This window comes from Salmo salar, chromosome 04 (assembly GCF_965601325.2).
Source record: "Salmo salar chromosome 04, fSalSal1, whole genome shotgun sequence".
Lineage (NCBI taxonomy): Eukaryota > Metazoa > Chordata > Actinopteri > Salmoniformes > Salmonidae > Salmo > Salmo salar.
In genome coordinates, this window is record NC_138294.1 from 41,971,794 (window position 1) to 41,993,111 (window position 21,318).

At 42.1% G+C, this 21,318-nt stretch overlaps 1 protein-coding gene and 1 long non-coding RNA gene across 2 annotated transcripts; one reads left to right on the forward strand and one right to left on the reverse strand.

Annotated features, from left to right (window-relative positions):
* Positions 1-8,654: 8,654 nt before the first annotated feature.
* On the forward strand, positions 8,655-11,045 carry gabarapa (GABA(A) receptor-associated protein a). The gene is made up of 4 exons (XM_014195884.3): positions 8,655-8,921; positions 9,346-9,424; positions 9,508-9,626; positions 9,844-11,045. Exons 1-4 carry the CDS (start codon positions 8,832-8,834, stop codon positions 9,922-9,924), a joined length of 369 nt encoding a protein of 122 aa, XP_014051359.1. The 5' UTR covers positions 8,655-8,831; the 3' UTR covers positions 9,925-11,045.
* A 1,011-nt stretch (positions 11,046-12,056) lies between these two features.
* Positions 12,057-19,331, reverse strand: LOC106602999 (uncharacterized). Its single transcript, XR_001328339.3, has 3 exons — positions 19,132-19,331; positions 18,897-19,020; positions 12,057-18,630 (listed from the first exon to the last, which is right to left on the reverse strand). It is a non-coding gene; the product is annotated as an uncharacterized LOC106602999 (long non-coding RNA).
* Between the last annotated feature and the right edge of the window lie 1,987 nt (positions 19,332-21,318).

Below are 21,318 nucleotides of genomic sequence, written 5' to 3' on the forward strand. Positions count from 1 at the left end.
CTTTAAATGAACACCAAAAAGCTAATTTGTTAGCCAATTTTTTACTTTGCTTGTGGAATCTGACTTATCTAGTGGAAACCCTGGAGCATGAGGTTTACGTTGCAGTGTAACCTTCCTCGGTTGGTTTGTTTATATCTAGGGTGAAGATGGGAATCGGAAATGTGGTGTTCTGGCTATGCTCTTCATGAGGTGATTGGTATTAAAACCAAACATTTATTGACCAATCCCTAAAATGGCATGTCGTTTTTAATGGTTTTAGCAGAGCTGGGGTTCTTCTTGCCCCTCAGCAGTCAAATTGAATGCTCTGCACTGTATTGTGACATTTTATTGATATCAATAAGGTGACATCATACCCACAAAACAGTGGTCAAACAGGAAAATGGTTCTAATCGTTTTTCCAATAGGGAATTTTAGAAACACTTAAAATAAAGGCTGTGTTTTGTGTGACAACCATGCAAATCTCTCTCGGACAAGGTGACTTATCTATATTTTTGGCTCTATTTACTCCAATTCGAAAATGCTAGTTTGCATCAAAGTAGACATCATGCACGACTACAAATCCCTGCAAGCTACTGTCATCTCTAGCTGACACCTTTGCTAACAGGTATTGTGTAAGTTTTAAAATACATTTATTCATTACTAAATTTAGCTAACACAGTTAATCCAGAGATTCTTACCTTTGCCTCGATTTGGCAGTCTCGTTCAGATCATGGCACTTTTTGCAAGATGTTGCCGACAGATGGGGCAGCTCTGCTTCTAGCTCTTTAGCAACTTTGCAGTATTTTGTTTTTGTGTTATTTTTTACATTATTAGCCCAGGAAATTTTTGGTGTTACTACATACAGCCGTAAATAACTTTTTAATATCAGAGTGGCGGTAACTCACCAGCTTTATGACCGGGAATACAACTTTTGAATTGGATCCTTTGTTCGTACCCCCCCAGGGCAATTGAACTGATTCCAGAGGCTGATCCAAAACACTGCCGGCAGAGAAGTGGTATTCGGAGTGAACTTCTAGTCCGACTCAGGAGGCGCGCACACCATCCACCGCTTCTGAGTATATTACTCGCTAATGTTCAGTCTCTGGATAATAAAGTAGACGAGCTCAGGGCGAGAATCTCCTTCCAGAGAGACATCAGGGATTGTAACATACTCTGTTTCACGGAAACATGGCTTTCTCAGAATATACTGTCTTTGTCCATACAGCCATCTGGGTTATCAGTATATTGCTCAGACAGGAATAAAGTACTCTCTGGGAAGAAGAAAGGCGGGGGTGTATGTTTCATGATTACCCACTCAAGGTGTGATTGTGATAACATACAGACACTCAAGACCTTTTGTTCACCCAACCTAGAATACCTCACAATCAAATGCCGACCGTATTTCCTGCCAAGAGAATTCCCTTCGGTTATAATCACAGCCGTGTATATTCTCCCTCAAGCCGATACCATGATGGCCCTCAAAGAACTTCACTGGACTTTAAGCAAACTGGAAACCACATATCCTGAGGACGCATTTATTGTATCTGGTGATTTTTAACAAAGAAAACTTGAGGAAAACGCTACCAAAGTTCTATCAACACATTCACTGTAGCACTGGCTCTGAGAACAAATTATACCACTGCTACTCAGCTTTTTGAAATGCCTACAAGGCCCTCTCCCGCCCTCCCTTCGGCAAATCTGATCACGACACCATTTTGCTCCTCCCTTCCTATAGGCTGAAACTCGGGAAGTACCCGTGCTAAGGTCTATTCAATGCTAGTTTGACCAATCGGAATCCACGCTTCAAGATTGTTTTGTTCACACGGACTGGGATATGTTCCAGGTAGCCTCTGAGAATAACATCGACGAATACACGAATACGGTGACTGAGTTTTATCAGGAAGTGTAAGGGATGTTGTACCCATTGTGACTATTAAAACCTACCTTGACCAGAAACTGTGGATAGATGTCAGCATTCGTGCAAAACTGAAAGTGCGAACCACTGCATTTAACCAAGGCAAGGTGACTGGGAATATGGCTGATGATAAACAGTGTAAAACGTCAGTACAGACACAAAGTGGAGTCGCAATTCAACGGCTCAAACATGAGACGTATGTGACAGACAATCACGGACTACAAAGGGAAAACCAGCCAAGTTGCAGACACCGACGTCTTGTTTCTGGGCAAGTTAAACACCTTCGCCTGCTTTGAGGATAACACAGTGCCACCGACGCGGCCTGCTACCTAGGACTGTGGGCTCGCCTTCTCTGTGGCCGATATGAGTAAGACATTTAAGCGTGTTAACCCTTGCAAGGCTGACGGCATCCCTAGCCGCATCCTCAGAGCATGCGCAGACCAGCTGGCTGGAGTGTGTACGGACATATTCAATCTCTCCCTATCCCAGTCTGCTGTCCTCACTTGCTTCAGGATGTCCACCATTGTTCCTGTTCCCAAGAAAGCTAAGGTAACTGAACTAAATGACTATTGCCCCGTAGCACTCCTGTCATCATGAATGCTTTGAGAGGCTACTTCAGGATCATATCACCTCTACCTTACCTGACACCCTAGACCCGCTTCAACTTGCTTACCGCCCCAATAGATCCACAGACGATGCCATTGCACTGCCCTATCCCATCTGGACAAGAGGAATACCTATGTAAGAATGCTGTTAATTGACTATAGCTCAGCCTTCAACACCATAGTACCTTCCAAGATCAAAATTACATTTTGGGGCCCTGGGTCTGAACACGGCCCTGTGCAACTGGGGCCTGGACTTCCTGACGGGCCACCCCCAGAAAGTGAAGGTAGGAAACAACACCTCCACTTCTCTAATCCTCAACACGGGCCACACGCGTGGGTGCTCAAGCCCTCTCCAGTACTCCCTGTTCACCCATGACTGCGTGGCCATGCACGCCTCCAACTCAATCATCAAGTTTGCAGACTACACTACAGTGGTAGGCTTGATGACCAACAACGACGAGATGGCCTACAGGGAGGAGGTGAGGGCCCTCGGAGTGTGGTGTCAGGAAAATAACCTCACATTCAACGTCTACAAAACAAAGGAGATGATCGTGGACTTCAGGAAACAGCAGAGGGAGCACCCCCCCTATCCACATTGACGGGACAGTAGTGGAGAAGGTGGATAGTTTTAAGTTCCTCAGCATACACGTCACTGACAAACTGAAATGGTCCACACAGACAGCGTGGTGAAGAAGGCGCAACAGCGCCTTGGGTGGAAATTTGGCTTGTCACAAAAAACACTCAAACTTTGCATCTGTAAATCGAGAGCATCCTGTCGGGCTGTATCACCGCCTGATACGGAAACTGCTCCACCCACAACCCTAAGGCTCTCCAGAGGGTAGTGAGGTCTGCACAACGTATCACCGGGGGAAAACTACCTGCCCTCCAGGACACCTACAGCACCCGATGTCACAGGAAGGCCAAAAAGATCATCAACAACCACCCGAGCCACTGCCTGTTCACCCCGCTATCATCCAGAAGGCGAGGTCAGTACAGGTGCATCAAAGCTGCGACCGAGAGACTGGAAAAACAGCTTCTATCGCAAGGCCATCAGACTGTGAAATAGCTATCACTTGGCTGCTTCCACCCGGTTACGTAACCCTGCACCTTAGAGGCTGCTGCCCCATATACATAGACTTGAAATCACTGGCCACTTCAAAAATGGAACACTAGTCACTAATAATGTTTACATATTTTTGCTTTACTTATCTCATGTATATACTGTATTCTATTCTACCGTATTTTAGTCTATGCCACTCCGATATTGCTCATCCTAATATTTATATATTCCTTAATTCCATTCTTTTACTTTTAGATTGTGAATTGTTAGATATTACTGCACTGTTGGAGCTAGAAACACAAGCATTTCGCAACACCTGCAATAACGTTTGCTAAATATGTATGTGACAAATAAAAATTGATTTGTAGTTCTTTGACAGCCACATCAGCAGCTAATTAGCATTTCATTTTGGGGGAGTAAATGCAGTCAAATATATTGATAAGTCACCTTGTCCTAGAGAGATTGACACTTATGTCATGCCAGAGTAAGACTACATTGGAAACAGCCCTTTAAATTAAGTGTTTCTAAAATCCCCTATGGGAAAAATGTATGGTAAAAAAACAATTAGAACCATTACGTTGTTTGACTGCTAGGTTTGATGGGTATTATAACTCACACTGTGGTACTCTTGCCAAGTTCAAAACAACTACTGTAGGAACTTAAATAAAAAAAAAAAAAAGTCAAATCATGACGTCTGTGATCTCATGTCAGAAATTTGGTGCTCAAGAAAGATGCTGGATTACCAACGTGGAATTCCAAGTTGGACGACCTTTCAAAAGATTTTTCCCAGTCGGGCTCGTTCCCCCCACCCCCCCACCCCCCCAGAGTTCACCATTGTCTTGAACGCACTAAAGTCAGAGCAGCCTAGGCACCGATCTCCTGTACATTTGTACATAATTATTTTTAGGGGGTTTTAATTGTTATTTTAATCAGCTCTTTTGTTTTTGATAACGGGTGAAAGTAAGGCGGTCCGGTATGGCGACCTGGTAAAATAAATAGTGGGGGTAAGCTGTACCAGTAAAACGTGATTTTTCACATCATACCCCCAAAAACTATAGACTACACCATTATTTAACATTACTGCATGTAAGTCTCATGAAAAATTTGAGAATTGACCAGAAACTGGGCTGTATATGCTCCCAATTTTGTTGTGGTTTGAGGAGACACACATTTTGTCAAGGCGGAGACCGAGGCGCGGGTAGACAACAGTGGATGCATCAATTCAGGCTACATGTGTAGGCCTAATGACAATCGCAGAATTTCATTATAATACATGTATGTGTTTTGTAACTGTCTATTTCCATTCATCAAATCGCAGGTGCACAGTGCACTGTCAGGATTTGGATGCTGCTAGCCTCCAGGAGCTCCTTTTTAAGTGATTGTTTGACAATTGGATGGAAACATCTAGACTTTATGCCACATTGAAAGGCATTGGCGGCTTGTCCATAAGGCTAGCGGAAGCTACGCTTTCCCTAAAGTAAATTGAATGAAATTGCCAAAATGACAATCCTAGCCTGATTAGACCAGCACAAAAACATCCTGTGGCGTTCTGCATTAGCATCAAATAGCCCCCGCGACAAGCAACTTTTCAGGGAAGTCAGGAACCAATATACACAGTTAGTTAGGAAAGCTAAGGCTAGCTTTTTCAAAAAGAAATTTGCATCCTGTAGCACTAATTACAAAAAGTTTTGGGACACTGTAAAGTCCATGGAGAACAAGCGCATCTCCTCCCAGCTGCCCACTGCACTGTCACCACCAAAAAATCTATGATAATTGAGAATTTCAATAAGTATTTTTCTACGGCTGGCCATGCTTTCCACCTGGCTACCCCTACCCCGGCCAACAGCTCTGCACCCCCTGCAGCAACTTGCCCAAGCCAGCACCCCCCCACCCCCCGTGCTTTTCCTTCACCCAAATCCAGACAGCTGATGTTCTGAAAGAGCTGCAAAATCTGGATCCCTACAAATCAGCTGGGCTAGACAATCTGGACCCTCTCTTTCTAAAATTGTGGATCTATAGCCATCCTGCCCTGCCTTTCTAAACTCTTCAAAAGCCAAGTTAACACACAGATCACCGACCATTTCAAATCCCAACGTACCTTCTCCTCTATGCACTATGGTTTCCTAGCTGGTCACGGGGGCACCTCAGCCACGCTCATGGTCCTAAACGATATCGTAACCACCATTGATAAAAGACAGTACTGTGCAGCCGTCGACGTCAACCTGGCCAAGGCTTTCGACTCTGTCAATCACTGCATTCTTATCGGCAGACTCAATAGCCTTGGTAAACCAGGCGAGGCAGTCATTTGAGAAACCAACTACTTCTCAGAATTCAGTGTGTCAAATCGGAGGGCCTGTTGTCCGGACCTCTGGCAGTCTCTATGGGGGTGCCACAGGGTTCAATTCTCAGGCCGACTCTTTTCTCTGTATACATCAATGATGTCGCTCTTGCGGCTGGTGATTCTCTGATCCACCTCTACGCAGACGACACCATTCTGTATACATCTGGCCCTTCTTTGGACACTGTGTTAACAAAACTCCAAACGAGCTTTAATGCCATACAACATTCCTTCAGTGGCCTCCAACTGCTTTTAAATGCTAGTAAAACTAAATGCATGCTCTTCAACCGATTTGCTACCCGCCCAACTAGCATCACTACTCTGGACGGTTCTGACTTAGAATATGTGGACAACTACAAATATCTAGACTAGACTGTAAACTCTCCTTCCAGACTCACATTAAGCATCTCCAATCCAAAATTAAATCTAGAATTGGCTTCCTATTTTGCAACAAAGCCTCCTTCACTCATGCTGCCAAACATACCCTCGTAGAACTGACTATCCTACCGATCCTTGACTTCGGCGATGTCATTTACAAAATAGCCTCCAACACTCTACTCAGCAAATTAGATGTAGTCTATAACATTGCCATCCGTTTTGTCACCAAAGCCCCATATACTACCCACCATTGCGACCTGTATGCGCTCATTGGCTGGCCCTCACTACATATTCGTTGCCAAACCCACTGGCTCCAGGTCATCTATAAGTCAACCCACTTGAGTGGGTTGAGTCACTGACGTGGTCTTCCTGTCTGGGTTGGCGCCCCCCCCCCCCCCCCCCCTTGGGTTGTGCCATGGCGGAGATCGTTGTGGGCTATACTCGGCCTTGTCTTAGGACGGTAAGTTGGTGGTTGGAGACATCCCTCTAGTGGTGTGGGGGCTGTGCTTTGGCAAAGTGGGTGGGGTTATATCCTGCCTGTTTGGCCCTGTCCGGGGGTATCATCGGATGGGGCCACAGTGTCTTCTGATCCCTCCTGTCTCAGCCTCCAGTATTTATGCTGCAGTAGTTTATGTGTCGGGGGGCTAGGGTCAGTCTGTTACATCTGGAGTATTTCTCTTGTCTTATCCGGTGTCCTGTGTGTATTTAAATATGCTCTCTCTAATTCTCTCTTTCTCTCTTTCTGTCTTTCTCTCGGAGGACCTGAGCCCTAGGACCATGCCTCAGGACTACCTGGTATGATGACTCCTTGCTGTCCCCAGTCCACCTGGCCGTGCTGCTGCTCCAGTTTCAACTGTTCTGCCTGCGGCTATGGAACCCTGACCTGTTCACCGGACGTGCTTGTTGCACCCTCGACAACTACTATGATTATTATTATTTGACCATGCTGGTCATTTATGAACATTTTAACATTTTAACATTTTGACCATGTTCTGTTATAATATCCACCCTGCACAGCCAGAAGAGGACTGGCCACCCCTCATAGCCTGGTTCCTCTCTAGGTTTCTTCCTAGGTTTTTGGCCTTTCTAGGGAGTTTTTCCTAGGGAGTTTTTCCTAGCCACCGTGCTTCTTTCACATGCTTTGCTTGCTGTTTGGGGTTTTAGGCTGGGTTTCTGTACAGCACTTTGAGAATATCAGCTGATGTACGAAGGGCTATATAAAAATAAATTTGATTTGATTTGAAATTTGAAGTCTTTGCTAGGTAAAGCCCTGCCTTATCTCAGCTCACTGGTCACCACAGCAACACACACCCGTAGCACGCGCTCCAGCTAGCTAGCCAAGCCAAAAAGTGAGTCAATCTGCAAACCCGTGGTTTAAAACGACTGATACATGCAATTAAAACTCAACGTTATCCAGGGGTGACAGTAGATTGAATTACTTACCGGTACGGGACACCCAAGTGCGGCCACGCACCTTTTTTTTTTTAATACTACAAAAATTACAGGGTAGCCTACTCTGCTGACACTGACAAACAGATCAATACAAACTGTTGTCTGATCCATATAATTGACCTACGAAAAGGGGAGACACAAATACAATATGACGTCCATTAACCTGGAGGAGGAAATGATTGTCCAAAAACAAACAAAAGTGGTACTGACCCAATGATAAAGACAGTGAACATGCACACTCACCAAATCGTATAGCCTACATTCGGAAGGGCTCGCAATTTGGGCAGTGCGCGCTGCAAATACCCAATATATGATTGTTAAATTGTGACTGTCAGTGAAAAGCAGAGACCCAGCCAGGCATATCGCAATATTTAAAAATACAATCGCGGAAAAACTGTTTGGGAAGCAAATGGATATTGCTGTAAATAGAGCACAATGAAAAGACTCCAATCTGTCATTTACCTATCAAAATGCTCAATTTGGGCTACTGTCCGCTCTACTATATTATTGGCACCGGCGGAGAACATCGGCCTTAATATCCTCGTTGAGTTATTAAGCCTATAATGCTTCTGTGGCCAAATAATGCTTTCTGGTATAGTAGCCTATTTAGAATTATTTGGTAACATTTCTGTATATACAGGAGTAAGGTTATTTTTTTTAAACCTTTATTTAACTAGGAACGGTGGGTTAACTGCCTTGTTCAGGGGCAGAACGACAGATTTGTACATTGTCAGCTCAGGGATTCGATCTTGCAACCTTTCGGTTACTAGTCCAACGCTCTAACCACTAGGCTACGTTGACCCTTCATGATGTATTGTTTGTTTTGAGTTTTAAGTGCTTTTAGATTTTATGAAAAGCGCTATATAAATGTAATAATACATTCTTTTTCCGAGTTCCCAGTTTTTTTGAATCCCATGTTTAACCTAGATACGTCATTGTTCTATCCCTTCGCGTCATAACGTTCAACGTCACGAAAATAGCATTAGCAACAAGGCTATCAGATTTTATAGAATTGCATAATTTTGCTACCATACAAAGGGCAGGCATAGGCTAGCTTGAACTGTCATCCAAATTTAGAGTTTGGAGGAATCTTAAACCGTGACAATGAAATTCCTGTATAAAGAGGAGCACCCATTTGAGAAGAGAAGATCGGAGGGGGAAAAAATCAGGAAGAAGTACCCAGATAGAGTGCCAGTGAGTTTCTGCTAACTAGCTAGCCAATGCTTGCGAAATGCTAACCGCTTAGCTTGTCGGCTGTAACCCACACACAACACAATAACAAAGAGAGGAACTTCAGGACATTGACATTGTTAGTACTAGCTACAACCTTAACATATATGGTTCTACCTTTGGAAAAAGTTTTCAAATTAATTGGTCACAGATTGTTTTGATTGAACGTTTTACACTGTCATTCTAGCCAGCTAGTTAACGCTACATTCCTAGGTAGCTAACTAACGTTAGTTGTTAGCTAATTTGCTAAATTGACATATTTTTGACACTATCAATATATATATATAATAATATAATATATTTTAACGTGTTGCTTTGAGAATCGGTAAGCATTTCATAAATTCATTTTTAGTTATCTGACTGCCTGGGGCATTTATTTAATTTGCAGGTGATAGTGGAGAAAGCCCCCAAAGCCAGAATTGGTGATTTGGACAAGAAGAAATATCTTGTACCCTCAGATCTTACAGGTGAGATACAGGACATGTATCGAATTGTGTTGGGTCTATTTCCACATTTTGATCTGAATTAACGTATTTTCTTATTTCTTAAGTGGGACAGTTCTACTTCCTGATAAGGAAGAGGATTCACCTGCGGGCAGAGGACGCCCTTTTCTTCTTTGTCAACAATGTCATTCCTCCCACCTCAGCCACCATGGGACTACTTTACCAGGTACTGAGCCTATTTATCCAGGCAGGGCTTCATTTTTTTTATTCCCTCTTATACATTATGCATGGTGCTGTGGTATTTCCTCCTGATTAATCAGGAATTCCAGCCTTTCTGACATCCTACATCTGGTCTATCCTACTTATCCTGAAATGTTCCTTGATTTTCTATGTTGTCTCAACCACATTCCTGATTAACCGAATGTTCAATCTCTCTGTAATAGGAACACCACGAAGAGGACTTCTTTCTTTACATTGCCTACAGTGATGAGAGTGTCTACGGAGACAGCCAAACGAAAGTCTAGCTAACCACCTTTCAGCACATCTGCAGTCTGATTGACTCTGCATCATCACAAAGATAAATAAAAGCAATTTAGTTGCCACCAGATATTAATATTTTAATGCACTTTCAAACCCTCTTGCCCCTTTTAAAGCTAAAATCCTTAATTGAAACAATAACAAAGCGACCATCCCGCCTCTGTTTTGGTAAAAAGCGTCGGGATGGACCTGTAGAAATGTAACCACTCTCAAATTCATAGACCAAGCTATTGATGCAAGGACTGACCATGCATGATATCAAAATTATAGTTTTAACAATATTGAGGCTATACAGTGTTTTTTTTTTTACATTGTTTACCAAGCTTCTATTTTGGGTTCGACAGTTGAACTAAGCTCATGAGGCATTTATAAGTTATATTTTTCAAGAATGAAGGGGTGTGTGTATATATATATAATACATTTATTATTCCCAAAACTGATGTTACAACTAAGGATTCTAGCTTTAACATTCAGACTACCAAATCTCCATCTGTATTCTCCTGTCATAGTTGTTATCCACAGCACATTTTTATGTCTGTTCGTTTCACCTTCCAAATGGCTTAGGGATAGTTTCCTGGACACAATTCAATCCTTGTTCAGGACTAAAAACTACGTTTCCATAGATATTCTCCATTGAACATATGTTTTAGTCTAGAAATAGGCTTAGTCTATGTCTGAGAAACAGGCCCTTAATCTACCCGATTACTGTTGCTAGCAATCATCTTTTTTAGTTTACTTGAAAGATTAGATTTTAGACCTATGCATTTATGTATCCAGTATGCATTGACATTGCACCCAAACATTTCAGTGGACAGTTTTGGTGATTCATCTTACTGTAGCTGCATAGACCAAATGAAGGATATTTCGGTGATATGAAGGATATGTTAGCCTGAAAGCCAGACCTGTTTCTTTCTCTCCCTGCGTGACCACCTCCCTCAGATGACCACTCAAGCCATTAACTTTCTAATGATTGTCCATCCTATGATGTTGTAATGTTTTTTTCTAAATTGCATGCATTTTTGTTTAGCTTTAAAGCCCATTGAGATTCTTTATGTAATGAATAGTGCTATAAAAGTTGAATAAATGTATTATTTATCTGTCCAGGAAACTGGCCCTATGTTTGTTTGCTCAATATTTGGTCTAGTTGTAGTGTTTTAATAATTTTTACCATGCAGCCGTGAACAGTAAACAATGAAGCAAATTAAATGTTCACGTGCAAATAGTTATTGATTGCCTACAATATATCTGTAGTTTTTTTAAATGATGAGCTAAGACAGTTGTAGCCTATCAAAGGGTAGCAGGCAATGATGTATATAAACCCTGGATTGCTGATGCTATGTATTGGCCATTGAGAGACCAAAAAGCTATTGGCACACCCCAGTAGGAGCATGTATGAATTAAGTTAAGAATGTTTTCCCATCAGTCAAATTTGAATAAACATTGTGATTGGATGATAGCTGTGAGGGTTATCGAATCAGGATAAAATCTTCTGATCTCTTCAAGCTCATTAATGATAGAATGTTCATATTTCAAGATTGCCAAAAGGCCAGTCTCTTTGGAAAATGGCAGGAATAGAATGGGCTTGGAAGCTCTAACCCTGGCAATTTGACTGGTAAAGTCACGAGTACACTCGCAATGGCTGCCTGCCTGGTATTCTGATGCAATCATTTCCATGGTATTTTGGAATGTTCTATCAACTGATGCTCATGGAATGTATTATTTGTAATGTCAGTTGAGTTGACTCAACAAATCACAGCACAGATTGAAGGGTACACTTCCTGCTTATACTCTAGGTTGTCATCTTCAACCTAGCTTTTTCTACCTGGCATGGGTGCACTCAAAATGGCTGCCAGTCCACCCCTTATTCCATCATTGACTTGAATGGCGATGCCCATTCAATTAATTATATTTCTACAGAGTGGAATGTAATAGCTGAACAAACACACCAACCAAGTCTAGTCTATGCTCCCTTCTCTCAAGATACAGTACTACCTTTCTGAACTGCCTATCATCTAGCTGTGGAAGACCATACCCCAAGAACTGCCAGATCCCTACATTTGTTTTGTTAAATCGTTTTTTGAAAAGTTTAATATTTTCAGGAGTTGGGTAATTGGTTATGGGAGGATTGGAGGGAAAGAGAGAGGAGGTTGAAAGGACTGAGGGAGACTAGCAATAACTAGCAATAACAAGGGAGAGGGTATGTCGAGGAAGATTGGTGTCAAGTTCAGAGTGAGCCTGACACCAGTTTGAGTTCTGTAGGTGAAATGGAAGGGGTAGAAGGTGTGAGGAGCCCGAGCCTTGCATTGAGGGTGGAACCAGGCCTTTTGGCTGGTCCATGAGTGGTTTCAGGTTGGGTGAAAAAGATGGGTGCTGTTGAGTTGTTAAGGTAACCTGAAGTGGACTTGTGATGTTTATTTGTGTTTCTTCAGATCAGAAGGAGCAGGCGCTGCGTGCAACGCAACTTGGGAAAGACCTGTATATTGCTTTGCGCTTATGTGGGGGGTGATATGTGCCAAAATTAAGCCTTGTGAAGCTACTGATAACTCCCACCAAGTCACCTAACATCTTTCTAGCGCCATAAAATACCACCATGAATTAACATGGACTGTCAATGGAGACAAGTGTTTTTATAACGCTTCAAACTGCCGACGAGTTCACGTCGCTTGTAAGTTTTTTATTATGAAAGATCTTAACATAAATGCATCACATTTTAGTTTAAGTGTCTCTTTTTAATTTATTATTAAAGAGCTCACCATGAATGCCTTATAAACGTCTACATGTACATGATTTTGTAAAAAATATTTTTATTTGCCAGAGTAATCTAATCAATTTCATTCGTCGATTTAGCAAAAATAGGCATATTACCTCAATACAAAAATTATTAGGCTAGTTGATATCATAGCCTGCCACCATTACTGTGTAGATGCCTATTTCTCACATCAATACAGACACAAGGCCTCTTTGTTGGAGGTAGCCCTTTTCAGAAATAAGAGGTAGCCTAGGTCTCTTGTGGCGCATTCAAAACAACTCGGAACTCGGCAATCTCTGACTTCCGACTTCAGTGCGTTCATGACAACTGGAAACTCGGAAAAAAACAAGCTCAGACTGGGATTTTTGTTGTTGTTTTGAACTGTCATCCAACTCAGAATTCCAATTCAGAAACCTTGGCATCGTTTTCTGACCTGAAAATCACTGATGTTATGATTTGACCTCGTTTTTTTCTCCAGACTTCAACAGACACAATTACTGTCACCATGCAATCCTTAGGCTATACATTTCTGTGGAGATGTATTATGGTTAAAAGCAGGGCTCAAATTGTGAGAGTATGTGAGGACATAGGCCTAACCCTTGCTATAGGGGTGGCAGGTAGCCTAGTGGTTAGAGTGTTGGAGTAGTAACCAAAAGGTTGCAAGATCAAATCCCTGAGATGGCAAGGTAAAAATCTGTCATTCTGCCCCTGAACAAGGCAGTTAATCCACTGTTCCTAGGCTGTCATTGAAATTAAGAATTTGTTCTTAACTGACTTGCCTAGTTAAAGAAAAAATTTAATAGAGACTGGCAAAAAGCATATGATGCTGTTAAGGTAACCTGAAGTGGACTTGTGATGTTTGTGTTTCTTCAGCTCAGAGGGTGCAGGCGCTGTGTGCAACGCAACTTGGGAAAGACCTGTATATTGCTTTGCGCTGATATGGGGGATGATAAGTGCCAGAATTAAGCTGTGTGAAGCTACTGATACCTCCCACCAAGTCACCTAACTTCTTCTTTGCGCCATAAAATACCGCCATGAATTAACATAGACTGTCAATGGAGACAAGTGTTTTTCTAATGCTTCAAACTGCCGACACGTTCACGTCGCTTCTAAGTTTATTATTATGAAAGATCTTAACATGAACGCTGTCATGACATTGCCCTGTTGTATGAGGTTCATGACCCCCATAAATACCTTTCCCCCTTTTCTCTCCACCCTACCGAATGGACTCTTGGAAAGCCCTTTGTTAACATAGAAAGAGTATGGTAATATCAAAAGGTTGGGGAAAGGTACAATATTTCTGTAATCCAAACAGTTTAAAGTGTCCGTTGGTACTTAAAGAATATGATGTCAGATCAGTTGGTGTCTGGAACATTATATCTGAGGATAGGATGACTTAAATTGTATCTTGGAAAGTCTACACATTCTAGTTATCAGATTCACATGGATTTGTTGTGCAATTTAAATGTTTAAATATGAAAGTATTTGTGAAAATATTAAATGTAATTTTAGCTTCTAAATGAGAGAATTGTTTTCATAAGTAAACGATGCTCACTCAGTGGCCATGCCCAAGTGAACATATATTGGTTGAGAACTATGAAACACACCCTTCTCTCCCCCAACACAAAAGCCCGTTGACGGAAGTCAACCTTAGTTCCCGACGACGTGAGGACTGGTGTCCATACGTTTAAAAGGGCTAATTTCAACGTGGAGGTGACGATCACCATGCTGGAAGGATGAATTTCTACTAGACCAGCCAGAATTCAGCACAAGCTGATTATGGCAAAATGGTATGAACTTTGAACTCTTATTCACTAAAGAAGAAGTGATACATCCTAGAAGTTGAGTTATCAGCTGCAGCTGTAAATGTACGTGGCCTAGGAAAGAACAGACAATCTCCTAATAAGAATGACAGGGTACAACGTATCTGCCCTACAACACTACGACCAGACAGATTCTACAAAGGACAAGGGCAATCTCTGCTGGGCAAACCAGTCTTCCATCTTCGACCCATCTATTGAAGCGCAGATCAGTGTAAATATATATCTTGCATTTTCCTTTTCCGAATAGGCGGTTATTAGATAGAATGCATAAGATTCTGTATTTACAGTAGCATAGCTTTTCAAGGTCCGATAGAGACCCGATCTCCTTCGTCCCTCAGTCTTCCCGCTCTTTGATTCAAACCCAACCCTTTTTCTTTGTTTAACCAGCCGTCATATCGGTTTCGTCCGCTAGGGACTTTTTCTTTAATAACATGATTAGTAATCGATGTATGATCTATCCTGTGTATGTGTAATTCTCTGTGATTATTTAGGTATTTAATAAATAAATAAATAAGCCAATTATTGTATTGCTGATTCAACTTGTTAGCCAGGGTTCGTGAAGATAACCAAGAATTTTACGACGTTCAGATGAGATTGAATAAGGTGACAATTAATAATTGACTGCTATTGATATAAAAGATCTTCAGATCTTTAAGAGTTTATTCGGAAGACAGCAGCTCTATAAACACACGTCTGTGGTGCCCCAGGTTATTAACAAGTTAATTGTTGCATGGTTTAATTCAATCACGTAATCAATGAAACGTTAGGTAATTGATTTGATAAAATAGCCTGTCACATAATCGAATCAGTCAGAGACACGACAACGCCTTAAAAACGTCTACATGTGTTGCGTGTCAAGTGTTAGTTTAAGTGTCTGTTTAGCAAGATGGCGCCGACAGAGATGGTCGCCTCGCTTCAGTTCCTTAAGAAACTATGCAGTAATTAGTGTTTATTATGTTATTTCTTACATTGTTAGACCAGAAAATCTCAAGTGTTATTACAGCTGGGAAGAACTATTGGATAAAAAAGCGACGTCAACTTACCAACATTACGACCAGGAATACGACTTTCCCGAAGCGGATCCTTTGTTTGAACCTCCACCCTGGACATGGGATCTAATCCCAGAGGCTGACCCAAAACAACGCTGTCGCCGCAGGAGAGGCAGATGGAGCGGCCTACTGGTCAGACTTAGAAGGCGAGCACACCATCCACCGCTTCCGAGCATATTACTCGCCAATGTCCAATCTCTAGACAACAAGGTGGACGAAATTAGGGCACGAGTTGCCTTCCAGAGAGACATCAGAGATTTTAACATTCTCTGTTTCACGGAAACATGGCTCACTCGGGATATGTTCTCAGAGTCGGTACAGCCACTCGGTTTCTTCGTGCATCGTGCCGACAGAAACAAACATCTCTCTGCTAAGAAAAAAGGTGGGGTTGTAAAAGGTGGGGTTGTATGATTAATGACTCATGGTGTAATCATAACAACATACAGGAACTCAAGTTATTTTGTTCACCTGACCTAGAATTCCTTACAATCAAATGCCGACCGCATTATCTCCCAAGAGAATTCTCTTCAATTATAGTCACAGCCGTGTATATCCCACCCCAAGCAGATACCTTGATGGCCCTGAAAGAACTTCACTGGACTCTATGTAAACTGGCTGCATTTATTGTAGCTGGGGATTTTAACAAAGCTAATCTGAGAACAAGGCTTCCTAAATTTTATCAGCATATCGAATGTGCAACATGAGCTGGTAGCATTCTGAACCATTGCTACTCTAACTTCCGCGATGCATTGAAAGCCCTCCCCCGCCCTCCCTTCGGCAAATCTGACCATGACTCCATTTTGTTGCACCAATCCTATAGGCAGAAACTAAACAGGAAACGCCCGTGCTCAGGTCTAGCCAACGCTGATCTGACCAATCGTATACCACGCTTCAAGATTGCTTCGATCACGTGGACTGGGATGTGTTCCGGGTAGCCTCAGACAATAACAATGATGTATATGCTGACTCGGTGAGCAAGTTTATTAGCAACTGCATCGGAGATGTTGTACCCACTGTGACTATTAAAACCTTCCCTAACCAGAAACCATGGATTGATGGCAGCATTCACGCAAAACTGAAAGCGCGAACCACTGCTTTCAATCATGGCAAGGCAACTGGAAACATGACCAAATACAAACAGTGTAGTTATTCCCTCCGCAAGGCAATCAAACAAGCAAAGCGTCAGTATAGAGACAAAGTAGAGTCGCAATTTAACAGCTCAAACACGAAACGTATGTGGCAGGGTCTACAGTCAATCACGGATTACAAAAAGAAAACCAGCCCCGTCGCGGACATCGACGTCTTGCTCCCAGACAAATTAAACTTCTTTGCTTGCTTTGAGAACAATACAGTGCAACTGACATGGCCCGCTACCAAAGCTTGTGGGATCTCCTTCTCCGTGGCCAACGTGAGTAAAACATTTAAACGTGTTAACCATCGCAAGGCTGCCGGCCCAGACGGCATCCCTAGCCGCGTCCTCAGAGCATGCGCAGACCAGCCAGCTGTTGTGTTTAGACATATTCAATCAATTCCTATCCCAGTCTACTGTCCCCACATGCTTCAAGATGGCCACCATTGTTCTTGTTCCCAAGAAAGCTATGGTAACTGAACTAGCACTCACTTCTGTCATCATGAAGTGCTTTGAGAGACTAGTCAAGGATCATATCACCTCCACCCTACCTGATACCCTAGACCCACTCCAATTTGCTTACCAAGAAATTTGGCTTGTCACCTAAAACACTCACAAATTTTTACAGATGCACAATCGAGAGCATCCTGTCGGGCTGTATCCCCGCCTGGTACGGCAACTGCATCGCCCTCAACCGCAAGGCTCTCCAGATGGTTGTGCGGTCTGCACAACGCATCACTGGGGGCAAACTACCTGCCCTCCAGGACTCCTACAGCACCCGATGTCACAGGAAGGCCAAAAAGATAATCAAGAACAACCACCTGAGCCACTGCCTGTTCACCCTTGGTATCATCCAGTTGGCGAGGTCAGTACAGTACAGGTGCATCAAAGATGGGACTGAGGGACTGAAAAACATCTTCTATCACAAGGCCATCAGACTGTTAAACAGCCATCACTAACATAGAGGCTGCTGCCAACATACAGACTCAAATCTCTGGGCACTTAAATCCATAAATGGATTTAATCAAGGTATCACTAGTTACTTTAAATAATGCCTCTTTAATAATGCTTACATATCCTACATTACTCATCTCATATGTATATACTGTATTCTATACCATCTACTGCATCTTGCCTATGCCGCATGGCCATCGCTCATCCATATATTTATATGTACATATTCTTATTCATCCCTTTACATTTGTGTGTATAAGGTAGTCGTTGTGAATTTGTTAGATTACTTGTTAGATATTACTGCACTGTCGGAACTAGAAGCATGAGCATTTCACTACACTCACTTTAACATTTGCTAACCATGTGCATGTGACCAATAACATTTTATTTTATTTGATAGCCCTTGTTTGCTTCGACTTAGAACAAACAACGGTCCAGATTATATAAAGCGATCTAGGCTATATCAATGAATAACTACACGATTATTTCCGCATAGTCTACTAGCCTATCGAAGGTCTTGCTCAGCCTCAACATCACAGGAAAGTGTGGTTGGTTTATTAAACGCTCCGCAATTTAGAATATTAGTGGTAGGCTACCGCAAAAGACCAAAAAGATAGAATAGGTATGACTGAAATACTGAATTCTGGCAGATAGGTGAGTAGAGAGGTGGTGGGTGCTGTGTGGATGGGAGGTTCTGCCCGTCACTGGTTTTCAACAGGTAGTCAGTCTTGGAAGGGGGACTCGAAGAGGGAGAATGCAAAGTCCAGGCGCTGCTGCTCTCTTTGTTCTGAGTGTTTGCAGTGCTAGGGTTTTTAGCTAATCTGTGCATTTCACATTATGTGGCCAGTATGATAGTTTTCTTGCTCTTTCTTAGCAGATAATGACAACATGACAATAACAGTAGCTGATGTAATGAAAAGTTGGAGGGTGGTTGGTAATGGAGGACATCAGATGGATCCATGTCTGGGTGTTAGGCAGAATCCTAGGTCCTGGAGAACAGGAGCAGAGTAAACGGAACACGATAGGAGACAGACGTAAACAAGCGAACACACAGGTTACAGGTTTATCAGGTATGTAAAAATACAATTATTGAATGATTTAATTTAAATGTTTGTTTAGACATGCAATAATGTTAATGGTAGACCACAACAAAGAGGCAAAAGCAAATAGTTGTCATCTGAGATTTTCATGTTCACCTTAACGGATGGTGACCCCAGCTAGGAGCGAAAGAGCAGCAAGGTTTTCGAGGGCTCACCTTGCTTTCGTCTTTCTTCCAAGCCGAGTCATTCGCCCGGATGTCAAAGCACTTGGTCCCCTTGATTCTCCTCCGGTGGCTCTCCTTCTGTTTCTCCTGGCGCCTTGTCCATGTTCAGTCTCAACTTGATGATAATAGAAATAAATGCAATTATACTTAATATTATTACAAACACATCTCTTATATATCTCTTGGAAGGCCAGAAAATAAATTAACAGCGGACAATCATTTTTACCTGGTTAAATGCCTCCACATCGTTCTCAGCCCATGCCTGAAAGTGGTCCTCGAAGGCGTTCTGATCTGGTTCGACAAATTTCATCAGGTGGAGTTTCAGTGATCTCAAAGTACTGTGAGGGAAATGTTATGTTTGTATCAAATCAATGCTGCTTTTCTCTTAACCAATTCGATGGGTTCATGCAGGTGACTGACTGATAGTGTATGGAGGAATCCTCACTGTCACTGATAAGCAGCTTGGCAGTATGCCCAGAATGTTGCTATGGAAACAACCGAGGTATCTCAGTTTCAAGGTCTCAACTTGGAGAGAGAAAGCCTTGTGAGGTATTGGTCAGTCACATGTGCGAGCCACCGGTAATGATTAATGAATTATGCTAAATCATGCAAATATAACTTGCCATACATAAGACAACTGCTGGGACTGCCCCAGACTGCCCCAGCTTCTGATAGAACTGTGATGTGTGCAGATTTTGTTGTAACCTCTCCAGCTTGCTGATAATAAATAGCTGCGACTTCTGTCCGTACAGCAGGCAATAGGGTGAGTACTCTGGAGGCCTGGACGCTGCTTTAGTGTGCAAAGATAATTACTTTCAGATTATCCTACCACCATTCCTGGTACCCGTCATGGATATCCCACTGGTCCGTTCATCCAAACCTGGAGTCACCATACATCTACACATTCACATTATATATAACTCACTGTACTATCAGTGTCAATTTCGAAATTACTGGAGGCCTATGCAAAACAATGCTACAACCACTGCATTATTAACCACTAACATGTAAGCTAACATTGACTGAAATCAACTAGCCTAGAGCTAACCAGCGCTTAGCCAAACTAAATTTGGTTAGCGTCAAGCTATCGAACTGTTAAAAGCTATTTTCGTACAAATATTAACACTAACACATTTTATCGGGAAATCACATATTTACATATATTACCTAAAGTAAACTGAGCCTTTGTTCATAGAAAATAAAACAGTTTGGATCTAAAACTTTGTTGAAAAAAAGTACAGAAAGTTTGGACCCTATCTTAATCCCTTCTCTTACATGTAAACCATTAGCAACCTTGGAAAAGTCCATTACTTACAATGGGGAAAAATACCAACCAGTTTTTCACTCATTACAACTAGAGGTCGACCGATTAATCGGCATGGCCGATTAATTAGGGCCGATTTCAAGGTTTCATAGCAATCCGTAATTGGCATTTTTGGACGCTGATTATGGCCGATTACATTGCAATCCATGAGAAGACTGCGTGGCAGGCTGACCACCTGTTACCCGTGTGCAGCAAGGAGCCAAGGTAAGTTGCTAGCTAGCATTAAGCTTATCTTATAAAAAACAATAAATCATAACATAATCACTAGTTAACTACACATGGTTGATGATATTACTAGTTTAACTAGCTTGTCCTGCGTTGCATATAATCAATGTGGTGCCTGTTAATCTATCATCGAATCACAGCCTACTTCGCCAAACGGGTGATGATTTAACAAAAGTGCATTCGCGAAATAAGCACCATTGTTGCACCAATGTACCTAAACATAAACATCAATGCCTTTCTTAAAATCAATACACAAGTATATTTTTTTAAACCTGCATATTTAGTTAAAAGAAATTCATGTCAGCAGGCAATATTAACTAGGGAAATTGTCACATCTCTTGCGTTCAGGGCAAGCAGAGTCAGGGTATATGCAGCAGTTTGGGCCGCCTGGCTCGTTGCGAACTGTGTTAAGACCATTTCTTCCTAACAAAGACCGTAATTACCTTGCCATAAGTTTACATAATTATGACATAACATTGAAGGTTGTGCAATGTAACAGCAATATTTAGACTTAGGGTTGCCACCGTTCGATAAAATACGGAACGCTTCTGTATTTCACGTTTTGTTTTTGAAATGATTGTTTCCGGATTTGACCATATTAATGACTTAAGGCTCGTATTTCTGTGTGTTTATTATATTATAATTAAGTCTATGATTTTATATTTGATAGAGCAGTCTGACTGAGTGGTGGTAGGCAGCAGCAGGCTCGTAAGCATTTATTCAAACAGCACTTTCTAGCGTTTGCCAGCAGCTTTTCGCAATGCTTGAAGCACAACGCTGTTTATGACTTCAAGCCTATCAACTGCTGAGATTAGGCTGGCAATACTATAGCGCCTATAAGAACATCCAATAGTCAAAGGTACA